Genomic DNA, 22,492 nt, shown 5'->3' with positions numbered 1-22,492 from the left:
TTTGTTTTTGAATGAGAAACTAGTTTAAATTATTTTTAACGGTAATGAGCTTTATGCCACAAATGCTGTCGATTGAGCTTAACTTGTATTGAACCTGCTGTTGTGCCGATTTCTGACTCCCTAGTATAGTTATGGTTAGGTGTAGGTGTAGGGGTGGGCTTTAGGAACAGGGACAATTCAGGTAGCTGGAAGTAAAACTCTGGCAGCACAACACCAGAATATTCCTTTAAGAACCTGTTCAAACCAAGCAGGTTCTGTTCAATAATAATTATTGGGTGTCATCTCACCTGAAGGCCGACAGGTCCCGGTGGTCCAGGGAACCCTCGTGACCCCTCATCTCCCTTCTGTCCAAACAACCCCTGCTGACCTCTGGGACCTGGCTCTCCATCTGCACCCTATAGTGGAAGTGACATTACTAACTCTGTTTCCACCACAGGAAGACATAGGACATATGAGAAATGGCACATATAGGAATACTCACAGATGGGCCAGGCTGACCCACGGGACCCTGGGGGCCGTTTGGCCCTGGAGGACCCTGACAAATGACAGAAAGGAAGGCACAGAAGTGAACGAAGAAAGCGCCACATTAGCAACACCTTTTCATAATATAGACAATATTTATATTCATAAATGCACAGTGGTAAAAACACAAAATTAATGATAGTCATGGGAGAATCGTGTGAGACAAACACAAACAAACAGACAAAACCTAACAGGCATTAATTGAATAAATGTGTTTGGTGTGAATTGTAATGTAAATGGCAACATTGAATTCAGAGTGACTCACATGTTCGCCCTTGTCACCTTTGCTTCCCTTCTGACCTGGCTCGCCAATCTCTCCCTGTCACAATAACACAGCACTTACATATGCAAATATATGCAAATGTAGATAATGACAATTTATAATATATATATTTTATTTTTACAAAAAGTATTACGGTGATTCCATGGTACAGTTTTGGCATCAGAAGTTAATAACATGGTAATATGTGAATATCATATTTATATATTCATATTCATGTGGTATTTATATGGTACACTGAAATTCAAGGAACACCATGGTAATAAATGGTACATATATATACTCTGATACATGTCCAAAAAACATGGTACTGCCATAATATATGTCTTTCTTTTTCTTTTTTTTAAATAATTTATTTTCCTTCTCTTTCTACCCCTCATGTCTTCTGTACCTTATCACCATCCTCTCCTGGAGGTCCAATGGGTCCAGCCGGGCCTGGAAGTCCAACAGGTCCCTGAATACCATCTCTACCAGCTGGGCCTTGAGGTCCTTTCTCACCCTAAAACAAGACAGAAGGATGAACACAGAGGTTTGAGCTAAGCCCAACAAGGTATGGCGATTGAAAAGTCAACATGAAACAGCATTCAGTCAATTTTGATTTTATGTTGACTTAAAGGGAAAAGAAGATTGAATGTGTTTGGGTGAGTACTCACAGGTCCACCTTTCTCTCCAGCAGGGCCTGGGGGTCCCTGAGGTCCAGGTCGGCCTGGGAGGCCAGTGGGACCGGCTGGGCCAGCTGCACCCCGTTCACCAGGAGAACCCTGAGAATGTGAATATAAAAGACTTACATTACACTTACATTAATTCTTCTGTTAAACTTTTGTATTATTTGAGCTGTAAAGTTGTTTAAATTGTCGTTTTAGAGTTTTAGGATTCATAGCGTTATGTCGCCATGGCAATGAAGTTGTAAAATTGGACATAACTTGACACAGAGAAGGTTAGTAAGAGATTTTAACACAGTAAAATCATGTTAACATGCACATTGTTTACATCTTAATGCTATACTTCTGAAACAGTGAGTATTATAAAGTTTACACATTGGCCCCATTGACTTCCATTGTAACTGCATCAATTACTTTGGTGGAGTAAAAAAAGAGGGACGAGTCAAAATTCATTTTCGTGGGGGTACTCAACATTCTGACACAAATGCTGTCCATTGAGCTTAACTTGTATTGAACCTGCAATTTTTTATAATAACAAAATATCAAACCAAGTGGCATCTGCCATCAAATGCTGCTTGAAATTTTCTCAAAACTAACTTCACTTTTATGAGCCATTTTTGCAACATCTTTAAGCAGTAAAATCACCATACTCACTGAAAAGCCATGTGGGGAGCAAAAGGTTAAAAGAGAGAGAAAACAAGATAAAACCAGGTGAATAACACAGTGGGAAGAGAGAGATAGACAAAGACAAAGAGAGAGAGAGAACATGTACTTACAGCAGGCCCTGGTGGTCCAGGAGGCCCTTCATTCCCTTTTAAACCTGCTGAGCCCTGCAAAGAGACACAGAAAACTGCTGAAGTGTACAAACTCACATTCATGTGTTCCTGTACAACACGTTTGATGGTTGAAGGTGACACAGGGGATTTTCTATTTATATTTAACAACAAAGTAAAAAGCTCAAAGTTAAAAGGATCAATACAGTCTCCACCAGCAATGTTTACAACTATTGATAAAATGTTAACTAAATGTATTTGGGGCCCAGGATTAAGCTAACCACATTACAAAACTCATATGAAAGTGTTGGCTTAAATGAACCTCATTTTACATTATACTATCGGGTATGTCAGCTTCGTAATATATGGTTTTGGTTCAACTTCAGTTTTGTTTTAAAAAAACGTCCTTCTTGGGTACATAAAGAGCAACAAATGATAAAGATTTCTTTATTGGAAACCCATAAGAATTTGGTAAATAATTTTTTAACAATCCAATAATTACCCTCATATAACCTCATATAAGAGTTGAAAGAGATGGAATGAGATGTGTAAATTGGATTATTTTACAAAAGCAACCCCATTATGGGAAAAAACAAGAATGACACATTTTCCATTAGATATTATTACAGCCGAATGGCGAAGAAGAGGTATCTAATATACATGGTGTTTTAAGAGCATTAAGAAGTGTTTTCTTTATTTGGGAAAATTAAATATATTGTTATACAGTAACTGAATGGAAAATAATTTTAACAGATTCTCATAAATACTTGTTAGTACTAAACATAAATTATTACAGCTCAATATAGTAAATGTCACTAATTACATCTAATATATCCTCAAAATGCCATTGACGTCACATGGATAATGCCAAAATATATCATATGTTTTGGAAATGTAAAAGAATTTGAAATATATTGGAAAGGTAGGTTTTGTTCCTACCCTCACCTATGGTCATGAAGGTTGGGTCATGACCGAAAGAACTAGGTCGCGAGTACAAGCGGCCGAAATGGGCTTCCTCAGAAAGGTGGCGGGCTTCTCCCTTAGAGATAGGGTGAGGAGCTCAGTCATCCGTGAGGAGCTCGGAGTAGAGCCGCTGCTCCTTTGCGTCGAAAGGAGTCAGTTGAGGTGGTTTGGGCATCTGGTAAGGATGCACACTGGCCGCCTCCCTAGGGAGGTGTTTCAGGCACGTCCATCTGGGAGGAGGCCTCGGGGAAGACCCAGGACTAGGTGGAGAGATTACATCTCCACACTGGCCTGGGAACGCCTCGGGGTCCCCCAGTCAGAGCTGGTTAATGTGGCTCGGGATAGGGAAGTTTGGGGCCCCCTGCAGAAGCAGCTGGCCCCGCGACCCGACTTCGGATAAGCGGTTGAAGATGGATGGATGGATGGAAAGGTAGCTCAGCGATTATTGATGCTGACTACCACCGCTGGAGTCACGAGTTTGAATCCAGGGTGCGCTGAGTGACTCCAGCCAGGTCTCCTAAGCAATCAAATTGGCCCGGTTGCTAGGGAGGGTAGAGTCACATGGGGTACCCTCCTCGTTGTCGCGATTAGTGGTTCTCGCTCTCAATGGGGGGGCTTGTTGTAAGTTGTGCGTGGATCGCGGCGAGTAGCATGAGCCTCCACATGCTGTGAGTCTCCGCGGTGTCATGCACAACGAGTCACGTGATAAGATGCGTGGATTGACGGTCTCAGAAGTGGAGGCAACTGAGACTTGTCCTCCGCCACCCGGATTGAGGTGAGTAACCGCGCCACCACAAGGACCTACTAAGTAGTGCGAATTGGGCATTACAAATTCGGAGAAAAGGAGATAAAAAAACTGACAAATATATATTTCCAATGGGTTTTAAAGAAAGAAAATACCAATAGATACTAGAATTGCATTATTGGGAGATGTACGTTTCGTAGATGATTCTGATTTGGAATAAGAAGACAGCTAAGAAATGTATGTTACAAAACTAGAAAGTGACGAAAGAACCTTCAAATAAACAATAGTGGAATGAGCTACTGTCATATAGTCAACCTGAAAAAACTATGTATAAAGTAAGAGGACAACCTGAGAAATTAGAAGAAATATGGAAGCCAATATTTAGTCAAATATGTCTGTATATATACCATTCATACTTCCTGAGTATATATACCATGAAAGATTGTTGTTACATCAGTTGTTCTGAATGCGTCTTTGTAACATTTATTTGTTTTCCTCACCACAGGGCCTGGTAGACCTCTATCGCCGGGGAAACCTCTCAGTCCAGGGGGTCCGTCTTTACCTGTGGGGCCGGCTGGACCTGGATCTCCCTATGAACATACAGAACCAGACATCATGTACACCGCTTCTTCAATATACAAAACAATGGACCAACTAGTGTATTAAATCTCTATCTCTATTAATGTTTATGAACCATTATTGTGTACAAATATGAAAGTGTGTGTGTGCCTGAATTTGTTCGCACCTTTGCGCCCTCTTTGCCTGCTGCTCCGTTTACTCCCTGATCACCGGGTGGTCCTGGGGGTCCAGGGTGACCTCGCTCTCCCATTGGTCCTGTCTCACCTGTTGGTCCCTGAACAGACAGATGGATTATGGGTATATATATATATATAAAAACAGAACAAAGAAAATCAAGCCTATTTTTGGTCCTGTGGCTATGTACCGGACATGTTTTTGACAGGTTTCGTGAGATTCACTTTGTAAGCATCTTACATATCACAATTTAATCAATATTAGCATTTTAAATTGATCAGAGCACCACAAACAATGAATTATTGATCAGCAGAAATTTCTAACGATACTTCGAGAAAACGAATGAAGCAATATACACCTAGTTAAGCCAGAGAGACGAATCATTTAGCTAGTATAATCAAGAAAAGCAATCAAAGTTTGGAACACAAAATGAAAATTCTACAAGTGCTTCAACAACATCAGTGGATATGTAAATTATGCAACATAAAAGAAAAATAATTTCATTATGTTTATCCATTTGCTTCGAACAGGCATTTGTGCTCGAGTGTCCATGTTTGTGTGTGTGTGTGTGTGAGTGTGGCAGTTTAAACCTGTGCCCATATCAACATTTGCATTAAAAGTAGAATATCATGATTGCTCATGAATTATTCATGACCCACAAAGCGCCAACATCTAACCGCATAAACAAAAGCATGTCAGTAGACAAAGCACCGACAGCCCAACAAACAGCCCTTATGTAGCCTGATGGAACCATTATGATTATCCAATGACAACCTCGGGACACCTTAAAGATAATCTAATGAGCGACTGATGGCTAGTGACTGCCTCATAAATATGCATCATGTGTTTTTGGCTTCTGTTGGTCGTACTGGTGCAGGAAAAACAGGTGTGTGTTTACTGTGCTGTGCACTGCAACATAAGTGCTTTCAAAGCTTTTATTCCTCTATGGATCATAAATACAGTCCAGAGGCCAGTGCCCAGTGGCAATAGAGGCCAGTGCCAATGCTTCTACAGTATTAAAGCTACAACATGGTGTAAAATCATCTTAAAAATAATTCAATACAGCCAAATTTAGAATAGCAAAGGAAACTAGATTTTTACATTTTCTGAAGTAATCGTGAGTGGTGCATTTCCACGCAAAACACGTTGCCATGTTGCTACGGCATTGCTAAATGGTTTTAACAAGTGAAAAGAGCTCATCACCAAGTCTCTAATATGGTGGTCCTTGGGCAAATATCTGGGTTATTTTTCACCCCAAAATCTTAACAAAAAAAATCATTTTTCTTCAAAAATGAAGGATCACTTAGAATTATTGCATTGTGACATTACTTTGATTTAGTTAAGCATCTTCACCCAAAACTGAACAAGTGCTTTGAAATTTGCAAACAAATCAGAAGTGTTTCGTTTTGATAATTTATTAAATATGTTGCACTGTCCACATTTTTGTAATCAGTAAAAACATCAATCTGATCAAAAAGCCATCTGTCATATGTCATTGGAAAGCTCTCAAAGAGTAGAATACATCCAGCTCATTTGTTTTACTCACAGACCAATATGTAGTGAGTAATAGCTAAGTATGTCTTTGACATACAAACATATAAACTACATATAAACAGGTGATGCTTATAAGCTGCGTTTTTGCTTATAACTTGACGTAAAATGAACAGAACATAAAATATCACATATGATAAAATAGAGGAGGCTATTATTTTTAAAACGAGCCCACACAACGTAATCCGATGCATAAATCATTAGATTATGTGCACAGAGCAAATAATGTGCTATCTGGCTAAAAACACATTAGCTTCATCTGAAATTATGTAGTATGTTGTCCACTTTTGGAATGCTAAACCAATCATATTAGGATTAAGATCACTGCAACCAAAGGTGGAAGTCATCCAAATATGGGCAGAGAGGATTGTTCACTCTAAAGTACATGACACAGACTCAGTGATGGCTCAAGTGACACAGAATGGAACTAAATGAGATCTCATACTCATGCCTGCATGCTTGGCAGAGAGAGCATACCTTTAGTAATTTTGATGTATTTGCTTGTGTAATTAGTTCTTATGTACAGTTATTATGTTTTATTTGTTTGGAGAAGCTTTTGGACACTTGGAGACGTTTTTGGACTAGGATAAATCATTTTTGCATTGTTATAACTTTTAACTGCTTTGTCATATCAACACCACATTTTACTCTGTTACTGGTGATATAATTGGGAACAAAACAAAAGCAGTGTTTCGGAGCTAGCTTATTCAAACCCTGAAATACATCATATAAAATCTGAAAAATAAGAAATTTATAAAAAAATTTTAGTTCGGTTATTTTTGTGGGATTTTCAGCCATTTCCTAGGATGAGAGTCTCAGAATGTATCATAATCTATATCATTCAATTTTGGGTATGCCACTGAAACAAGAAATCTTAAAAAAAAAACTAAAATAGCTTTTGAATATTCCAAACAATTTACAATAAAGGAATGGCATCTGCATTCTGTGATCCGTACCTGAGGTCCGACAACACCTGGAGGTCCGGGAGGTCCACTTTTACCTTGGAAACCCTGCAAGAAGACAATATGAGTGGGTTAAATACAGGTGTGAGAATGGAAGTGTGTGTGTGAGGTAATATCAGACAAAACTAACAGTGTCTCCTCTCTGTCCAGGGTGTCCGGGCAGTCCGTCCTTTCCGGCAGGTCCCTGAAGACCAGAGAGAGAGGGAATCAGGGAAAATGATAGGATGAAGATGACATAAGTAGGATAGATATAATTGATTCTGATAAGTGAGCTCTCTAGTGTTAATGGCACGTACAGGTGGACCCTTAGGGCCGGGGAATCCAGTTGGTCCCTGGGGTCCCATCAGACCCTGTAAGAAAACACAGTAATGTCTGTTTAACATCTATCTCTGAGCACTCTCCAATAATCAATGCTTTGGAATGATTAAATTATTTTTTTATCCATACCCGTTCACCGGGTGGTCCTGGGGGGCCATCACTTCCTGAGTTACCCTGTGGAGGTGGGGCAGAAAAGAATATGGGAGGGGCAAAAGAAAAAAGAAGGAGTGCACTTTAATATAGTATTATGTTTGTAATCGCAATATAAAACATCTCTGTAAATGTGATTCATTATTAATAATGTAACAATTATGATGATTGTCCAGGGTAATAGATGCCATTTAAGATTGGTTTTAATGGTTGAAACAGGCCTATATCGGTAAAATCTCAGTTGCACTTCCTCCAGCTGAGTAGTGGTTAAAATGTTGCTATTTAAAATGTAATATAGGTAACATTAGCTGCTGTTGAAATGGACGGATGCACTTTTACTTTTCACAAATGACGACAGAGGTTTAAAATATCCTGAAATTGAAGCTTGAGATGATTTTCGAGCATTAGTGGAAGGTCTCCTAACTTAGGAGTGGGTGCATTTTTCCTAAATGAATTTTGAAGTGCCAAACCATTGTTACATGTGTGTGTGTTATGACAGATTTGTCTTTTTTATTATTTGTGTTTATTATTCATATTTTCATTATTAATTTGTTTATTATGGCAGGAAACTCCTTCTCTTATTTATTAAAAGTAAAAAAAAAGTCCTTATAGTGTTTGGCATGGAATAACAGAGCACTGCTTACTGCATACTGCATAGTACATAGTACATACTAAATACTGTCTACTACTTTTTTTAATAGTATATGAAACTGCAGATTATGCAACCTGTAGAAAGTAATCCATGTATTCAATGCATACAATAAAACAAATCAAATACTGTGCAAAGCATATTGCATACTGCAGAAATACTAAGTGTAGTATGCTAGTATGCCATTTTGGACTGATTGCAGAGGTGATTGTTTCAAATAGTATAATGTCAGATTGTTGTCACAGTATTTGTTTAGTTCAATGAGCAGCATCCAGTAATAATCAGAAATTAATTAAAAATTGTTATTTTGTATTTTGATCCAGTTTTGTGCTAAAAAGTCCTTTTAAAAGTAAAAAAATCCCTAATATATTAATGCTCTAATATACTGAATACTGTACATTTTGGGAAATGTAGTAGGCCATCCAGGTATTCCATCCATACATTACATTTGCATACTGACTAAGAATAGTATGGTAGTATGCTATTCTGAACATAGCTACAGTTTTCAAAATAGCTCCCTGAAGAAAAAGCACATGCTCACCTTTGGTCCTGCTTTCCCTGTGGGTCCCCTTGGCCCCCTTTCTCCACGGGGCCCCTACAGAATGAATCACAAGAAGAGAACACGCATGTGAAAGGATCAGAACGAGGGTAGATATGGTTTGTTTTTGTCCAAATGTTTTCTCCTCTTTGTTTTCTTACCGTCGGTCCTCTCTGTCCCCGAGGGCCGGGCTTCCCTGATGTCCCCTGTGTGAGAGAATGTATGACTTAAATGGAAAATAAAGCATGATCTTTTAGACTATATTATTTGCTAGTCACCTGTTGGCAGAGCTTTTTAATATTATTTAAATGCAAACATCTAAAAGAACTCATGAGGTTACTAGTGTGTTTTGGGTGGTTGCTAGGGTGTTGCTAGGGTGTACTGGGTGGTTGCTTAGTATTAAGTCAAAAGAGTCCAACCAAAAGTCTATATTTTGGTCCTTAGATATGACTACAGTCACTCTATGTCAAAGGTGTTTCTTAATGCGGAATAAGGGCTCGTTCATAACACTTTAGACATCATTTAAGGGTTAAACTTCACTTGACACAACCACATAACGTCGATTTCCGTGAAGCATTTCTAAGTGCCTCTAGTAAGAAATCTCTTAAAATGATCATACTCCTAAATGTGAGTGTACTTCATACACCTTAAGAAGTCATTTATTTATATTTAACTTGGAATCATATAATAATATACATTCCAGCCGTTCAATTCTATGTCATACTTTCTTTCCTTTTCAAATGTAACTTGTATAATGATTTCATCCATAAATAAATATGCCATTAATTTCTGCATAATTTAAACAAAACTGTATGCTATATTTCCCTCAGCCTGGTATAAAATGTGATTAATGTAATTATCTGTAGATTAGGTGAGCACTATCCACCTCATGAATACTTAATGCAGAGAGTAATGGTGGCACAAGTAAAGTTTTGCATCAACAAATGAACTCTGTGTATGTGCCTCTGCGTGTAACGGCCTTATAGTCTGAAAGGTTTTTGGCTAATAAAGTGTTTATGGGAGAGTGCATTGTCTGTCTAATGGCAGCCGGCTGCTGCTCTCAGCTTAAATGTGATGATATATGGCCACAACAGCATCAGTGCAGACAGCAATACGTTTACAAAGAGCTTTTCCAAGCTTTTCTTGGCCATAATGGCTGTGATAACACACACACACACACACACACACACACACACACACACACACACACACACACACAAACACATGCATATGCATGCGCAGACACACACACACACACGAACACACACACGAACACACTCACACACACAAACACACACGCATATGCACGCACAGACACACACACATACACACGAACACACACACACACACACACACATGCTTTTAAAATGTCCATACATTAAGACAAAGGCCCTGAACACAGTATTTAAAGGGACAGTTTACCCAAAAATGAAAATGTTGTCATTATAGACTCACTCTCATATTGCTTCAAACCCACTAGCATACATTAAAATATTGTGCCTCAAGACGCATTGCACCAGTGAGTGTGAATGAGATTTAAGAGCTATGGCGGAGGGGAAGACTTTCAGTGAATAACAACTTGAATTTCAGTCTTTTCATCACAAAGAAAATACCATATGACTTCAGAAGACTTGGAATATAGTGCACACATCACTTCAACAACTTTAATAGTGCTTTTGTCATTTTTAGAGACTCTCATTGAAGTCCCCATTCACTTTATTGTATAGAAACATTCTAAGATCACATTTTTGCGTATCATGCGGCTTTGGAACGGCATGAGGGTGATGAAATGATGATGAATTTTCATTTTTGGGTTAACTATCTTTTATAATGCTTTATAGCATTATATTGTATATCAAGAAATCACCTGACTGAACATAAAACAGACTAAATGGCGCTATGCTAATATGATTATATTGCCCACTTTAACTTAATAATTCAATTTTATTTATTACAATTGCTTATCTTACATATAATAAATTAGATATGTTAAAATAGCTTTATATTTGATATTACAGCATGTTATATGGTCATGTTTCTTTCTCAAAGTACATCAAAGAGAATTTATTCTGATAACAGGAAATATAAGGAAAGGTAGGGAAAGACAGAGAGGAATTTCTCCTCTTTTTTAACGTACCCTTGTGCCTTTCTCTCCACTGGCTCCTTGGAATCCCTGGAATCCTTGAGAGCCCTACATAGGGAACGAGAGAGAGCGAGGGAGTGATTAATTCACAGGTCCATCAAAGCGAGGAGGAGAAGTGAAGAAAAGTGCTGTTACAGCAGAGCATGCTGGGTCACGGTCAAACAGAAAGCTGACACCAGATGGCATTATGGGTAAATCCACTTAGCTTTGATCAAGAAGTTCAAACATGTCTTCCTTCCAATGCCTGCTCTAATCAATGCAAACGCACACAACCTTGTCCTAACATAAACACACACACACACACTCTAACACTAAAATGTTGGATGGTGGGTAATCACAAGCAGATCGGTTGTGTTTACCTTGGGGCCTTGTCTTCCTGGGTAACCTGGCAACCCGGGCACGCCAAGCTTACCCTAAAACCAAAGTACACAAACAGAAACACAACTCATTATTTTTGTCATGATCATAGCAAACCAGTGATGAAGTAAAGTTCAGGGTGCACTTCAGTAGCACATGGTGATGCTAGGGATGCACCGATGCAACATTTGTGTGCTGATAACGATATCCCGGTGCTGCTTTTATTTTCTTGTTTCAAAACACTGATAATTACTGGTTATTACAACTTCTAAAGAAATTGAGATAATACTTCACTTACATGTCCTCCATGATTTAGAGTAACTGCTCTCAGTTATAATAAATAAAAACATTAAAATCACATGACCAGCCAAAAACTACTCGCTTAATCTCAGTAACAGTAATCTCAGACCTACCTCACCTTACATCATTACTCAGGGATGATGAAATATAGAAAATTATGTCATGCTGTTTTATTATTTTAAACAGGATGTATGTGAGCAGGGAATACTTCACACAGTATAAGTATATTAGGTACCCTTAACTACTATGTAATTAACCATTAACTACAATGTAATTATTATGTGCATATATGTTGTTGTATTGTAATTACATTTAAAGTACTTGCATTTAATTACATTTATAGTTACACTGTTAACTTTACCCCTAACCCAACCCTTACCCCTAAACCAAACTGTAACTCCTAATCCTAATCCACCCTTAATCCTAAACCTACCCGCACCTCAACATCAATAGCAGCACATGTGGGAATTGTATGTATTTTATGTTACTACATATTAGTTAAGGCATACCGGGCAGTTTCCTGGTGGGTGGCCGTACTTTGGGGCCGATCAGGGGCGGACTGGCCATCGGGAGAACCGAGCGGGTCGGTGGGTCGGCCGCGAAATGGGCCGAATGGGCCTCGATGAGCTAAAATGAGCCGGCGCGTTATGCATAACAGACCACAAAATGCCGTCGCGATATGCAGAAAAGGACAGCGAATATGATGGCATCTTTGTGTGCTATCAAGCAAAGCCAAGCTTGGCAATGCTTGTAATATTTGAATTAGTATTGCATAGTAATTCTACTTAGTATTCGGTTCTTGTTAAAGTTATGTAGACCAACAGATGATGATCTGTATTTATAGTGGAAAGCAAATTTGAAGCGGTACAAGAAACTCGGAAGCTTATCATACGTTAAACAGTATGTGCATTAAATATCTGAAAATGGGATGAGCACATTTTATAAAAACCCAACTTTCCCATTTGTTTTTCTGAATAATAACATATGAAATGATTCAAATCTGATAGTCTTTATGTAGACTCAGCGCTTATATATGTGCGTTACCCTAATGCTGTCAGTACTGGTTTCTATGTAAAGTCCAGGTGAGTGCAAATGTTTTATACTGCTATTTTTAATTATTATTATTAATGCATATTGTTCATCTACTTTTTTTCCAAAAGAAAAGCATAGTTTGCTAGAGTTAGCTTATTTTAAAACTGTTCTTGTTATCGTGTGTGATGAAAACAAAATATGCATTTCACATGCACGTCATACATTTTTAACATACATTTTAATTTAGAGCTATCGCCTACTCATTTATTATGTGTTACAGTACTCGACTACAAAATTACACAAAATTGCCCATCCCTAATTATCACAGGACATGGTATTTTTGTAATTTTTTATGTCTTGCATGCCTCTCACACAATGAGAGAGAAAGTGATGATCTTGCATCATACTGAAAATCAAGCGTAACAAAATAAACATTGTTGCTGTCGCTCTAGAATGAAGATAAATGGAGCTCTCCATCTAATAAAGGAAAGTAAACTTCACTTCACACACTCTCTCTCTCTCTCTCTCTCTCTCTCTCTCTCTCTCTCTCTCACAAACACACACACACACGCACACACACACACATATATAGAGAGAGAGAGAGATCTCTGCTTAAACTCTCTTTCTCACCTTCTCTCCTGTTGACCCAAGTGGTCCAGCGTCTCCAGGGAGACCGGATCGTCCTTTAGGTCCCTCGGGTCCATCCTCACCTCTGGGGCCAGCAGCACCTGGTTCTCCCTGAACACACATAAACACAAACACACACTCATCAGTAATCTAATGAGATGTTTTAGTGTCCTAGCCCATTATTCTTATTTACAGGGGCTTTGTAAACAGATCAATAATGCAGAAATGATTGGTAAAGTCATTTGATTATTACTGTGTCACACATGGTTGTGATATGATAATGAAACCATGACAACATTACCATATGACTTTTATAAAAAATCAACAGCTTAACCCAACCCGTTGAATGCCAGTGTGCGGTACATATAGTTATTTATCACATATAGAAGTCTTAAAGGTAGACTAATGAAAACAGCCTGTTTAATTGACCTTTAGCTAAGCTCCGCCCCCCTTGGTTACCGTTTCTCGCTTTGGAGAACTTCCCCCATATAAATAAATGGGAGATTACTGTGAACGGAATTCAGTGGAAAATATTCTTAAGTGGGCTGGAATGAAGAGTGACATTGCAAAGCGTATTTATCTGATGGTTTTCGTAAGAAAAACAAAAGATAAATGACAAAGTAATTTGATTGAAAACTGTGGAGACTGAATCAGAGTCAAGGCAAACGATTATCACAGTCACTTTCAAAGAGAAAAGCGATTACACACCTGACAACATTAGTGTTAGTGAAGAGAACTGCTCATAACATCCCACACTATGATGCTGTGAAATATTGACTTTTGCCTGATAAATGAATTAACTATAAGTTTTAAGCATGAATTTACCCCAGAGCAAATGTAGGTGCCCTTGCAGAGCTTACACATGTTCATTTGGGAATGAGGACTGACACATAGTTTAATCCATTGCATGCTCTTCTCAAGATTGTGTGTATCCTTTTTGGGGAATTGGGTTTTTGTTTTGTTTTTTGGTGGATCATTTCTATAAAATTCCACTTAAAGGTATAGTTCACCCAAAAATGAAAATTCTCTCATTATTTACTCACTGTCATGCCCTCCCAGATATGAATGACTTTCTTTCTACTGCTGAACACAAACAAAGATTTTTCAAAAGATATTTCAGCTCTGTTGGTCCATACAATGCAAGTGAATGGTGACCAGAATTTTGAAGCCACAAAAATCACATAAAGGTACATAAAAGTAATCCATATGAATCCAGTGGTTTAACGTATGCCTACTGAAGAAATACAATCATTTTGGGTGAGAAACAGATCAATATTTCAATCTTTTTTCAGAATGTGAAAGTGAAAGTGGAGATTTATAGTAAAAAAGGACTTAAATATTGATCTGTTTCTCACCCACATCTGTCATATCGCTTCAGAAGACATGGATTAAACCACTGGAGTCTTATAGATTACTTTTAAGCAGCCCTTATGTGATTTTCGGAGCTTCAAAGTTCTGGTCACCATTCGCTTGCATTGTATGGACCTTCAGAGCAGAAATATTCTTCAAAAATCTTCGTTTGAGTTCAGCAGAAGAAAGAAAGTCATACATATCTGGGATGGCATGAGGGTGAGTAAATGATGAGAGAATTTTCATTTTTGGGTGAACTATCCCTTTAACTAATAGTGTTAACTAATCTTAACAAATGGAACCTTATTGTTAAGTATTAAAAACATTTCATTACAAATCAGAACAGAAAGTATCAGTGTGATTGGTGCTCGCATCTGTCGGGCAACTTTAAAAGATATAATGGGCAAAAAGCATGGAAAGAATCAATCATGTGCTGCATTTAACAAGAGTTAAGTGTCATTTAGGGCAGTGTGCACCTTCTTAATGCAGAAACCTTTGCATATTGCCGCCTAATAACCGAGAACAGTATGTGTTTGCTCATTACCCACAATTACCCAGTGACCCAGCAAACATTCCTACACCCCAAAACTAGACAAAAAAACAGCTGACAATCTAACAGATTCATTAATTAGCTGTGTAAAATGACACCCCTTAAGCCCAACTCAGAGAATGTGACTGATGGTGTCCTAAGTGACTTTAAAATCGTTGTGACTTCAGAACTCAGTTTTGCACACAGACTGACTGTGTTGTGGGAGAATAACCTGTGTGCTGTAGCAACCAGATGTACTGTGCTTTATCTGCTTTTTCAAAGATGCTCTGAGAAATTAAAGCAAACACCGACCAAAGTGAAAAGAAACAACAAGCAAAATCAAATCCCAGAATTCCCTTGAGATAAACCCAAACACAAATAACATCTCCACCCGATAATAACTGTGACACGATAAACAGGCGGTAAAAATCTTACCCTGTCACCTTTGATGCCCATGTCTCCCTTAAATCCAGGAAATCCGTCTTCTCCCTGAGAGAAAAAAAGAGAAACTAAGATGAATATTTGACACTGAGACAGTTATATACGTTCTTTCACACATAATACCCCTTTTTTATAAAAACAGAGGAATGGTCTCCATGGCAACTGCTATTTCTTCCATTTGTCGGGGGCCTGACCTTATTTTGCAGCTGCATTCTTACGAATAAAACTTTTTAATAACCAAAGCACAAGGGTCAAAAAAAGCGTTTTTGAGTATTTTATGGTTTCCATATTTAGAAACAGAAATGAAACATTAATGACACAGGAAGAGTGCATTAGACATCCACACAGATACACACGTGATACATCTCACAAACAAAAATTTCGAAAATTACCTTTTCACCTTTGTTTCCTTTAAGCCCACGGACTCCATCAGCACCCTGTGGATAGAGTGAAAAATAAAATAGTGTGAGAGAAAACAAACATAGTGAGCTGCCTTGCTGCCTTCTAAAGGGCCGTTCAGACTGAATGCATTCTTGCGCTAAAAAAAAGCTAGATGCAGCGCAACACATACAACAGAATGGGTTTCTCGAAAGCGCTTTTTATATTGTCACGGCATCTAAAAAACACGAGTGCAATGCTGAAAAATAGCAAGTCACGGCGCAATGGTCAAAAACACATTTACATTGAAAAAAGGTGGGAAAAGTGTTCTGTGTATTAACTGGTACTGCTACAGGTTTCCCGGTATGATTCCCTTCTGCTTCCGATTCGATTAAATATTGATTCATATGGGTACATTTCAGTTATAAAGTCTCTTTTGCTAACATGTGAAAAAAATTTCTCGCAGCTAATGCTGTGAATTATACAGGCAAGGGCGTAGATTTCGCTTGAACATTGGGGGGGTTGTTGCTACGTGAAGCATTTACATGTTTCCATTGATCATGGTATAAATATTTTGGATTTTTTGTTACATGTTTTTTGTTTAATTTCATAATTTGTACTGTTTACAGGTATTTACTTGATTTGTTGAACATGTGCAAAAGAAAACAGCACTGTCTCTTTAAGGAAACGCAGCATTTCTGTAAAAAGCATCTGTAGATGAGCGCATACTAAGGAAAGAGACTCGAATGGCTTTACTTCATCCGTGCTAAGCATGATTACTATTAAATATTTATTGTTTGTTGTTTTTGATCAATAACTGATTGTAGAGAACATGCGTGGATCTCCTCTTTGGACACACATTACACGGAACAACTTTTACTCTCAGCACGCAGTGAAAGGATTTTGCTGCTGAATACTCCATGTGACGTTTTGCTCTTCTTCTGGTCAAGCGTCCTCTCGTCTTACGGATTCGTAGGTTTTCGAGTTTTCTTCGGATAAGCTTGCATTTCCGGTCTCATGCATTCGGATGCGTTTGAATGGGAGTGAATGAAGCACGAAGAGTAGTGTGACCGCCCCTTAACTGCAATGGAATCTCATACTGCAAGTGACCGTCTGAAGGGCTATACATAGGCAGCAACAACAAAATTGGAAAATTGACTCACAAATGATTCCAAATTAATTTGACAATAGCATGTTGCTCGAATAAGCAGAAAGATACGCGGCACACACAAATACTAGGTCAAATTGAACCGGTTAAATAATACCTTTCAGTACTGAATCAAATGTATTTGTAATCAACATTTCTCTCAATTCGTCCGCTATCTTGGCTATTAAGTCGCATGTCACCTTAAAGGGATAGTTCACCCAAAAAGAGGAATTCTGTCTCCTTTTTGTTGCACATAAGAAATTATTTCATACAAGCTTGTAACAACGTAAGGGTGAGCAAATGATGACAGAATTGTATCTTGAATTTTGGGTGAACTATCGCTTTAAAAAAACTATGACAAGTGAGATGCAAGAAAGTGTTGTAGTCAAAACCAGTAAGGACAAACACACCTACCTTTACACCTCTAGACCCAGGATAACCGATTGGCCCCTGAGCACCTGGGGGCCCCTGTATAATACAATCACACTTTGCTTATTCTGTGATTTTGAGTGAGCTATTACAAATCTTATCATAATAAAGATAACTTAATGAAATGTTTTGAGGGATAAAGATGTACCAGATTCCCCTTCTCTCCTGGTGGTCCTTCTTTTCCAGGGTGACCCTATATGAGAAGAGAAGGGATCACTTATGCCATGATAATAAGAGCTACAAAAAGCATGAAACCATTCAGCTGAAAAGATGTATTATAATAATAAAATAAATAAATGTCAGGTTTTGGCATGAATGAATACAAACAATGCAAATTAAAATGACTGAGGATTCTTTTTAAAACCAACAAAATTGCTTGTCTTGTTTCTAGCATAAACCTCACAATATTTTGTTAGATTTCTCTTAAACCAAGACACAATCATATGTCAATTTGCTCCTCAAGTAAATGTATCTTGCTTTGAGGATGTAGATATTTTTACTGGAAAACAAGACAAAAATACTGGGTATGAAAATATTTTTTTTGCAGAGTGTGCGTCTGAAAAAGGAAATTATACACGTGGGCTCGAGCATGAGATGTAAGACGTCTTTCTGAACTGATTTCCTGAACTCACCGGGGGTCCGTCAGCTCCTGGCATTCCCGGTAAGCCTGGCTTTCCATTGGGACCCTAAGGAGAGGAAGCCCAGCATGAGAAGCACTAACAACCCATTAACACACACTGCACACACTTTCTCGTTCAACACACATTCATAGATTAAATTAGCTATTAGAACAGTCAATGGGTTTTGGTGGCTCACGATAGACAAGCATCCATGTGGTTGTACATAGAAATATCCACAGAGTAAATGTGAAACATTTTTCCACAGTTATATAATGATATGGGTCTGTAAAGGATGCAAAAAAGCACCATAAAAGACGTTGGGCCAAGTTTTAAGATGCGTAAGTGTGAATGAGATTCAAGAGATATATTTGGAAAGCAAAATGTAAGTGTATAACGTCTTAAATTTCAGTCTGTTCCTCACACAAAGCTATCGTATGAGTTCAGAAGACTTGGAATATAGTGCACAAGTGGAGTATATGGAGTGGTGGTGGCGTAGTGGGATAAAGCGCTGAACTGGTCATCAGAAGGTTGCTGGTTTTGATCCACACAGCCACCACCATTGTGTCCTTGAGCAAGGCACTTAACTATAGAGGTTGCTCCCTGTAATAAGGGCTCTGTAAGTCGCTTTGGATAAAAGCGTCTGCCAAATGCATAAATGTAAGTGGTAAGGACTACTTTTATCATGTATTTTATCATATATAAAAATGACAGACATTTAGAGCTTGGTCACCATATCCTTTTGTGGCATGGAAAAGAACTGTTCTGAAATTCTGCAAAATATCTCCATTTTTTGGAGATTTTTTCAGACTGGATTAGAACCACATGAGGGTGAATAAATGATGGCATACTATTTTTATATTTGAGTTAACTATTCCTCCAGAGATCTTCCAAAATCGATGTGATCTCACCTTTTCTCCAGGAGGTCCAATGGCTCCCTGAGGACCCGGAAGTCCCTGTGAAAGGAGGACAGAAATACAGTATTTTGATTGGATAATTCAGTAACCGAGAGGCGGGCTATATAGTGCCAAAGTGGCCATGTCTTGATGTTTACCTGAGCTCCCGGGTTGCCTTGTTGTCCAGGAGGACCTGGCTCACCTTGAGGCCCCTGATAGATGAAAAACCAAACAATCAAATAAAAGAAGTGTGAGTGTAAATGTGTTTTTGTATGTGAGTCTGAGACTTACAATGTTTCCTTTAGCTCCTGGATGTCCATCCATTCCGGTCACACCCTACAGATAAGCGATAAAACAAACTTTTAAATAAGCAAAAATGAATACGATAGACTGAGTTCTCTGAGCTGATGGCGTTTTTACTCACTGGAGGTCCTGGGGGCCCTTGGGGACCTTTGGGGCCTAGCAAACCACGAGGACCCTAAAAAAGAAAAAAGGAGGGTGGATTAACAGAATTGCATTTTATATTTAACACTGCCTTAAACATGCATATAACTTTTGGTTTGTCTCACTGGTCGATATGACAGTGCTCTTGCACTTCGTGGTGTAGATGCAGCATGACCCAAAAGCAAAAGCATTGCAGATACCCTATAGTCATGCACGATTCCTTTATTCTGTCTGATAATAGGGGGGATACCGAGATGAAGTGAGCAGTATTGGGCAGGTCATGTGTTCTCAATATGGAGGTCACTATAAAGGGAAGCATCCTTATGTTGAATAAAACATCAAATGTATATGTGTAGGCAAGATTGCATATCCAGTAGTTGCTCCCAATCTAAATGATGAATATAAAGCGCCTCCTGCTGGAAAAAGTGTAATACTGCAATACTGTGTTGCTAATTGATTCAATGTTTCAGCTTCTCTACATCACACATCCTGTCTCTCAATGTTTCCCTCAATTCATATCCCTTAAATACCAATAATGACAACAAATATCTGCAGCTAATAACCCAAAAGTGACATGGATTCATAGTTTGACGCCACAAGATACATTATATTTATGGAACCCTGTATAACCTGTCTCTCTGACTGTTGGCGGTAGGAGCTCAAGAGAGCATTCTGGGATACTGGAAAGGTTATTCACTCACCGATTCTCCGGGCAGACCCCTGGGTCCGACCTCACCATCATCGCCCTGGGATAAGGGGAATGGAATCGTCAATATGATTCATTTTGATGTAGAACATTAACATGAATGATACAGGAAATGACATCATCATTTTGACCCAATTTGATATATAATGTAGGCATGGATGGTCATTCATATATAGAATGAAAAAAGGGCTCATACTCTTTCTCCGTCTTCTCCAGGGGGCCCAGGTGGTCCCTGAGGGCCCGACTCGCCCTAAAACAATCACAACGACATGCTCATTAATGATCATATAACATTCATTGGCAATATACAAAAGAATTGCATTGGTAAAAGTTCATCTAGGATGGTCCTAGTTATAGGCTAGAGTTTTTATATTTTTGGACATAACTGTGCCCGTGTGACAGATTAACAGATGCATGAGTCCCCCTTTGTTAATTCATTCCCCCACATTTGGCATTGGTAGTTAATAAAATCTCTTTATACAAATGAAGTTGTTAGATTTGTTTAATGATGCTAATAAACTGGAGTGTTTACCCTGTGACCCTTTTCACCGGGCAAACCAGCGAGACCATCAAATCCTCTGTCACCCTGTGAAGCAAACACAGTTCAAAATGATGTACAATTCTGCTGTGCAAAAGCAAAACACAGGAAGTACACATTTAATTAAAGTTTCGTTTTCAAGACAAGAAATCGGGTCTCTTAGACTATGTATGATCTGTGTGAAAATTGCAGTAACTACAAAATACATGCTAAAACCTAGCACATTTAAAGCCATTTTCTCCATTTAGTTACTATACTTTGCATTTCCAGGACAGAATTGTTTCCTACTGTTACTTGTATTGACAAGTAAGAATATTCCATGTAGTCTTAAGGTCATAAAAGCTTCTATAAAACTGATGAAACCTGTTGTCACTGCTTGATAAGGATAAAAATATGAATCACCATCTAAATGCTTTAATTGTCTAATTGTGGCATCACACACACTCATGCAGTTTAATGACGTCACACACTGTTGTTTAGTCAGTTGAGGTTTACCTTTGGTCCAGTCTGTCCAGGCATCCCTCTAGCTCCATCTGATCCAGATCGGCCCTACGGAACCGCAGAAAAAACATTATCCTCATTTGTTTAATATTCAGACTGGATATAAGACTCTGACTTTGTCCTGGTGGTTTTGAACATTATGTCAACTCACCCTTCTACCAGGCTTGCCAGAAGGGCCCAGGGATCCCATTGGACCACGTGGACCCTGAGAAATACACACACAAACACAGTAAAAAACGTTTTGTTTAGAACAGCTCTATCTCACCATAGCAAAATCAGTGCTCCACACAGACTCAACTGTTATTACAACATCAGTATTATTATATTGTCTAATAAATATTGTCTAAATGTGGCACAGATTGCTTATTATTGTGTGTAATCTGTGATGCTCTACCTGAGGTCCTGCCTCTCCAGACTCTCCTTTCAGTCCAGCCACACCAGGAGGACCCTGAAAAATCAAACCAGTGTATGAATCAATGCCAGATACATTATATCAGAAGACATAGAAACAGAGATATAGACAGACAGACAGACATACAGACAGACAGACAGACAGACAGACAGACAGACAGACAGATAGATAGATAGATAGATACCACAGTGATACATAGACAGACAGACAGACAGATAGATAGATAGATAGATAGATACCACAGTGATACATAGACAGACAGACAGACAGACAGACAGACAGACAGATATATAGATAGATAGATAGATAGATAGATAGATAGATAGATAGATAGATAGATAGATAGATAGATAGATAGATAGATAGATAGATAGATAGATAGATAGATAGATAGATAGATACAACAGTGATACATAGACAGACAAACAGACAGACAGAAAGATAGACAGATAGATAGATAGATAGATAGATAGATAGATAGATAGATAGATAGATAGATAGATAGATAGATAGATAGATAGATAGATAGATAGATAGATAGATACAACAGTGATACATAGACAGACAGACAGACAGACAGACAGACAGACAGATAGATAGATACAACAGTGATACATAGACAGATAGATAGACAGACAGACAGACAGACAGACAGACAGACAGACAGACAGACAGATAGATAGATAGATAGATAGATAGATAGATAGATAGATAGATAGATAGATAGATAGATAGATAGATAGATAGATAGATAGATGGATACAACAGTGATACATAGA

At 38.4% G+C, this 22,492-nt stretch overlaps 1 protein-coding gene across 1 annotated transcript in view; it reads right to left on the bottom strand.

Annotated features, from left to right (window-relative positions):
• col5a1 (procollagen, type V, alpha 1) overlaps positions 1–22,492 on the bottom strand; it is a 139,941-nt gene that overhangs the window by 20,125 nt on the left and 97,324 nt on the right. Inside the window, 32 exon segments of the mRNA XM_052104139.1 lie at positions 288–395; positions 482–535; positions 788–841; positions 1,194–1,301; positions 1,456–1,563; positions 2,241–2,294; positions 4,446–4,535; positions 4,691–4,798; positions 7,206–7,259; positions 7,342–7,395; positions 7,508–7,561; positions 7,659–7,703; positions 8,870–8,923; positions 9,028–9,072; positions 11,004–11,057; positions 11,369–11,422; positions 13,329–13,436; positions 15,640–15,693; positions 16,038–16,082; positions 17,585–17,638; positions 17,748–17,792; positions 18,232–18,285; positions 19,128–19,172; positions 19,271–19,324; positions 19,404–19,448; positions 19,537–19,590; positions 20,258–20,302; positions 20,459–20,512; positions 20,795–20,848; positions 21,296–21,349; positions 21,453–21,506; positions 21,696–21,749. Of these exon segments, the coding sequence (XP_051960099.1) occupies positions 288–395; positions 482–535; positions 788–841; positions 1,194–1,301; positions 1,456–1,563; positions 2,241–2,294; positions 4,446–4,535; positions 4,691–4,798; positions 7,206–7,259; positions 7,342–7,395; positions 7,508–7,561; positions 7,659–7,703; positions 8,870–8,923; positions 9,028–9,072; positions 11,004–11,057; positions 11,369–11,422; positions 13,329–13,436; positions 15,640–15,693; positions 16,038–16,082; positions 17,585–17,638; positions 17,748–17,792; positions 18,232–18,285; positions 19,128–19,172; positions 19,271–19,324; positions 19,404–19,448; positions 19,537–19,590; positions 20,258–20,302; positions 20,459–20,512; positions 20,795–20,848; positions 21,296–21,349; positions 21,453–21,506; positions 21,696–21,749 (1,971 nt within the window).

Source organism: Xyrauchen texanus, chromosome 34 (assembly GCF_025860055.1).
Source record: "Xyrauchen texanus isolate HMW12.3.18 chromosome 34, RBS_HiC_50CHRs, whole genome shotgun sequence".
NCBI lineage: Eukaryota > Metazoa > Chordata > Actinopteri > Cypriniformes > Catostomidae > Xyrauchen > Xyrauchen texanus.
The sequence above is the reverse complement of the archived record's forward strand: the minus strand, read 5'-3'. Positions and strand labels throughout refer to the sequence as shown.